General features: G+C 35.7%; 1 protein-coding gene across 1 annotated transcript; it reads right to left on the bottom strand.

The window, feature by feature from the left end:
• Nucleotides 1-1,011, bottom strand: LOC126812445 (zinc finger protein 239-like). The gene has a single exon (XM_050538834.2). It carries the CDS (start codon nucleotides 1,009-1,011, stop codon nucleotides 1-3), a length of 1,011 nt encoding a protein of 336 aa, XP_050394791.2.
• Nucleotides 1,012-6,561: the final 5,550 nt, after the last annotated feature.

The raw sequence follows: 6,561 nt of genomic DNA, 5'->3' as shown, positions 1-6,561 counted from the left end.
CTATCGATGGATTCTCATGTGTGTCTGTAGATTACAACTCACATTAAATGATTTACCACAAACATCACACTTATAAGATTTTTCACCAGTATGAATTCTCATGTGTTTCTGTAGATCACCATTCTGATTAAATGATTTACCACAAACATCACACTTATAAGATTTTTCACCAGTATGAATTCTCATGTGTGTCTGTAGATTACAATTCTGATTAAATGATTTACCACAAACATCACACTTATAAGATTTTTCACCAGTATGAATTCTCATGTGTGTCTGTAGATGTTGACTCTGATTAAATAATTTACCACAAACATCACACTTATAAGATTTTTCACCAGTATGAATTCTCATGTGTTTCTGTAGATCACCATTCTGATTAAATGATTTACCACAAACATCACACTTATAAGATTTTTCACCAGTATGAATTCTCATGTGTCTCTGTAGATTACAATTCTGATTAAACGATTTACCACAAACATCACACTTATATGATTTTTCACCAGTATGAATTCTCATGTGTGTCTGTAGATCACCATTCCGATTAAATGATTTACCACAAACATCACACTTATAAGATTTTTCACCAGTATGAATTCTCATGTGTGTCTGTAGATTACAACTCAGATTAAATGATTTACCACAAACATCACACTTATAAGATTTTTCACCTGTATGAATTCTCATGTGTGTTTGTAGACTACAATTATGATTAAATGATTTATCACAAACATCACACTTATAAGATTTTTCACCAGTATGAATTCTCATGTGTGTCTGTAGATTATCATTCCGATTACATGAATAACTACAAACATCACACTTATAAGATTTTTCACCAGTACTAATTCGATGTTTATCACGTCTTTTAGGTAGATTGTTTTGGTTCTGTGTGACTCTAGTCTTTTCCAATGGCTGTGTTATTTCTTTTGGAGTCAGACCGACATTAATTAATTCATTTATTTTTAGTTCAGATAATTGATTTAGACCCTTCCAATCTATCTCCATAGACATTAGCTTGTCTATGTTCAATAGCTCAAAGTGTCGAAGGTATAAATGTTTCAGCAGATTTAGTGACGAGGCATATGATGTTGAACAGAAACGACATGGATATGTATCTGAAATAATAAACGTTTTTAATGAACATGAAATTATTTTAGTTATCGACAGTTAACAGTCGAGATAACACTGTAAATAAAAGTGAGTTTATATCAAGCATTTCCAGTCGTTGTTGTTTGTATTTTAGAGGAGAGCCGAGAAAAGCTCCACTTATTCAACAAATTGAAAAAATCGCTCCCCTAAAGAAGCTCTCCCAGTTTCGATAAGGAGAGTGATTAGTTGTGTGTATGGGAAATGATTCTAAGATCAATAGAAATTAAGGAGGGTGATCTGCTATTAAGGAGAGTGATTAGTTGTGTGTGTGGGAAATGGTTCTGAAGATCAATAACTGCATGTTAGGGGATCATACCTGGATTCATAAATGATAATAAACCCCCATGACTTTGTAAAGGAGAGCGATTTTCAATTTTATAGAGAGGGAGAAAAAGCTCCCCTCAGTCGACATTCAGGTGAGCGGCAGGCGCTTAAGAGCGATTGCTCGCCTTAAAAAACAATGACTGCATTTCAATATCTGGCAATATTTGCCTTGTATGAAAATCATAAAGTTGGAGAGTGATATTGATACAGCTTTGCCCCTACATTATTACCATTTTAGTGTTTGTCCTAAATTCCATCCGGATTATCACACTTATTATTATTGTTAATGTTTTTGGCTTTCTAACTCATTTCGGGACTAACATATTTCAAAAATTCGCTTGCACGTAGTATAGGGGTCTTTAGCAGTGGGAGGAAACCGGAGGACCCGGAGAAAACCCACGAGGTTGAACAGGCAACGCTACTCCTTGTCATGCACAATCGGAAAATCTAAACCACGCCAGTTGACTCAATGTCAAACCTTATGATACAGGGCGCACAAGCTAACCATTCGAAACCACGCCAGTTGACTCAATGACAGACCTTATGATACTACGCGCACGCGCTAACCATTCAGTCATCCAACGGAGCCTGTGACTATGGTAGGCTCCGGGTGGGGATCGGGGCTACGAAATTAATGTTCTTTAATACTGTAGTTTGGGGGCCGTTTTTATTCACGGTAGTATATACCTCCGACAGCTTTTTTTAATGGTTTTCTCAGAGGGAGGGGGCGCCAAGCAATTACAGTTCTCGCATAGTTTGTGGGCCGTTTTTATTCACGGTAGTATACCTCCGACACCTTTTTTTCAAAATGCGGCTCATATAACATTTCATAAATATACATAATTATCATCAAATAGACATTCAACAATACCCGGAATTATTGGTTTTGATCCATCTAATCGCCATGGCATCTGCTTTAATAAATTAGCAGTTGTATTATTTCTACTGGTCTGATTGTGAAATGCAACAAAAGATGACTTGGACCATAATGGTTTGTTTATTCCCAGATCTGCCGCATATTCACTTCCATACCTACAAAAAATTTTTTAAACAAATGAATCATTAGTATTATATTTTCTAATTTTTTTTCTGGGGTCAGAGGGCCTTCTTCGCGAATTTTTTAAAGGATGCTGCCACTTCATTGGCCGAGTGCTAAATTTGGTAACAGGATTTTAAAATTCAGCAAATGAAAACCGTACCATCTTTAAATATTTCAATCAAAGTTTCTGTGAATAACGTCCTAGATTAGTCTGTTTATACAGTTGTTTATCTTCTGTACAATGGAATGGGATTTATTAATGCCTCATCAACACAAATCTCAGGTCAATTAGAGGCGAACGATTCTGCATATTCGTTTTCGGATTCCCATGCCAAGTGTGCCTAGCCACACTGACGGCTGGCGCATTATGTAAGATTAGATAAAGGGCTGACAGAAATAAAACCAGCGGCTGCCAGGCAGGATACGCCCACATTTTGCAAGAGGTGGATAGAGAACAAGCTAAAAACAAACGGGATTTTTTGTACAATCAGGGGCCATAATCCAGAAAATTATGGTCTGAAATGCGCAAATATCAAACGAGACTGAGATCTTTGGGATATAAAGATATATTTTAAGTTTCATCAGAATCGGATAAAAATTGTCACCTCTAGAGGGTCGACAACCTTCGTAATGCATAGTTTTACACAATTTGCATACAAAGAGCGGCCATTTTGTTGAGCAGTTTCCCTCGATTTTTCCGAAATTCTAATTCAACCTTCATTATGGTGGAATGGTGAAAAATTTAAACGGTTTTTAAAATCGGAAAAAAATGTGACCTCTGCAAGCTAAAAATGCCATGTTTCGAACAATCAGGGGCCATAATCCAGGAAGTTAAGTTCGGGTATCCGCGATTATCAAAAGGATCCAAGATCTTAGTGTGTAATGGTGATATATTCACACCTTTTTTTTTAAATCAGATAAAAAATTATGACCTCTATAGGGTCCACAAGCTAAAAACGCGATTTTTCGTACAATCAGGAGCCATATTTCAGGAAGTTACGGTCCGATATGCGCGAATACCGAAAGGAAGCGAGATCTTTGGGTTATAAACTGACATTTCAAGTTTCAACAAAATCGGATAAAAACTGTGACCTCTATAGGGTCCACAAGCTAAAAACGTGATTTTTCGTACAAACAGGGGCCATAATCCATCAAGTTTCGATCCGATACACGCCAATATCGAAAGCAGCCGAGATCTTTTGGAGATAAGCCTATATTTCAAGTTTCGTCAAAATCGGATAAGAATTGTGACCTGTAGAGTGTCCACAAACAAATTGTGGACGTCCCGACGGACAGGGGCGACGACAACATACGTTCACATGAAAATGTTGGCGTATAAAAACCTTATATGTTTTTTGTGGGAAAAAAACACCCTGGAAGAATAACCCGTTACAGGTTTAAAGAAAAATTTTCAGAAGAATAACCCCAAATTCCACTATATATATATATCCAAAGCCGCCCCGACTTTCAAACCGCAAGTTATTCCCGGCATAGAATATGCCCCAAAGATCAAAGAGATTTACCGTTATAGGTTTATAAATATGTTGAAAATGACATTGAGAATTGATTATGGTCTGGATATGTTAATTAATGTCTAATTAATAACTTAGATAACATTTAAGGCCTAAAGAAAGGCCTGCAATATACAGATTTAGTTCTTGCATAATGTATGTTTAATTTATTTAATAATACATGGCCAGTTCGTAATAGAACCATATAATTTCTATCTATTTTGGTTGAAATATATTTCTTGTGCGAGAGCTGGCTTAGATGTACAAACCAAACAAGAATTTCTGTTCCAGGTTGAATATCTTTAAATGCACGGTAATAAATCTGTCCTTTATACTGATAAGCTGTTACATTCTGTTCTTGTTCTGTTCTAGCACAATTTACATATCTCATCCAGTTTGAAGTTGCTGGATTCTGAGCATCTATAAAATGCTCATGTTTTCCTTCTTGAAATATCTGAATTTTAAGAAAAAATAACACAACAGATTAGCTTATTTGAAAATGTGTGTATATAGATTATAATAATTTCACGGTTGATAACCCAGAAAAGAGAGAGAAATGGGGTTTAACGTCCACTCGACACAAACTATGTCATTTCGGGACTGACATATAGTTCAATTTTATTTCCATAATTCGCTTGCACGTAGGGGTATTTAGCAGTGGGAGGAAAATGGGGGGCCCCGGAGAAAACCCACGAGGTTGGACAGGCGACCCTACTCTTTGTCAGGTATAACCGGGGATTCGAAACCACGCCAGTTGACTCAATGACAGGCCTTATGATACAGCGCGCACGTGCTAACCATTCGGCCATCCAGCCCCCCGATCGATAACCCAGAAAACCTAGTCATTAAAGTTCAACTTTCAAATTTTAAAGTTATTTTTTTAAAATGTATTTTAATAAAGCCTTAAATAGATGGTATCCATAAACAGTCCTACTTTGTTAAAGGATAATCCTATTAATCCTATAATTCACTATTGCCAGCTGAGAAATTGGCAAAAATATCATTTTCAACTTTAAATTCCAACGTTTGGAGTTGGCTAATGCATGGAGGGCAATGGGAAAACAAGGGAGGTAATTGTGTTATTATTTCCTGTGTCAATGATTTTTGAGTGTGGGAAATAATGCCCATGGTCGTATAATAGTGAGTTGATGACCTATTGAGCAAAAGACATAGAAATAATTATGTTTTGACTTTCTTAGAAAATATAAAATTCTCGCTTTAAATTGATTGGCTTTTAATTTGTGATACATTTCTTTGTCTGATTACCTGGCCCGAGTCACAAAGCATTCTCAGACTTGGTCAAGAATTTACTCAAAATTGTTCGCCTTATTTTAACCAAACTATAGCCCTTTATAAAAATTTGGTTGTTTTAATGTAGCAAATACATCAGTAAAAGATTATGTACAAAGTTTTGTGTTTCTGAATCAAAGATATTTCTTATATAAACAGTGATTGAAAGTTGAGTAAAGTCTTAGCTGAAGACTGAGCATGCTTCAGGGCTTGTTCAATGCGAGGTAGGCGAATTTTTCTCAGATATCTTTTAAGCCTGAAATCTTTCTCATACATGGTAACAACACTATAGGACTCTTTAGAAATAAACAATTCAAAGTGTTGGGGATAATTTTTTGAAAGTCACAATATTTGCTTTTGCTGGTATAAGCAGAAAGCTGACCATGAGCGTAAATAGGTAATATCAACGCTTATATTTGGCTGCGGATTGGCCTTTATTTCAGAACATCGTAAATTATGAACCGGCTCATCAAAGTCACGTTGTATTTATTAATAATTTGCACACATCGTCAACTTTATTTATATTTCTTTAACGACCTAATATATTATCAACTGGCAGATAACTCTCAGCGTTCTACATAATAATAATTTCAATAAATAATCCAATTTTCAAAAAATTGCTTCATAAGAACTAAGAATAACAGTTTCATTTTGCCTACCTGCCAACAGTAACCAGAACTCTGAGCTTTCTCGAAATCCTTCACAGTGTCTCCTCTATACGGCCCAAATCTTGATCTATTAACAAAGTATTTAGTTGTCCAAGCACCTTGTCCAGCATTGGGTATTGAAGATTGTTTTATTTCTATACCATCTGGTAAAGTCTTCAGACATCTTGTAGAATCGGGTTTTCTTGTTGTAGCTTCAACCTATAGTTAGAATAAATACACCTTGGAACACATGAAAAAATAACGGCACACCTGGCTAAATATGAATGAAAAATATTTGAATTTTGCAAAATATATAATCATGGTAAGTCAAAAGTTATAGAAATATAGAATGACTTAAACTAAATGAACTTATCAGTAGACACTAGTGAATAGTCAATTGGGGTCACGTGGTTTTTCACATTTTCTTAGTGTGCCGTTCAAAATTTCGCGGCACACTTTGGAAGATCTCGCGGCACACTGGTTGAGAATCACTGCCTTCAACTCTAGCTAATTATTATTAGTAGTAATCTTTTTATCTAATCTTACCCATGTGTCTTCTACTATTTTATAACTTCCATGAACAGGACAATCACCA

Source organism: Patella vulgata, chromosome 2, assembly GCF_932274485.2.
Source record: "Patella vulgata chromosome 2, xgPatVulg1.2, whole genome shotgun sequence".
NCBI classification, from domain to species: domain Eukaryota; kingdom Metazoa; phylum Mollusca; class Gastropoda; family Patellidae; genus Patella; species Patella vulgata.
Note: the sequence above shows the minus strand (reverse complement) of the source record. Positions and strands in the feature narration are given on the sequence as shown.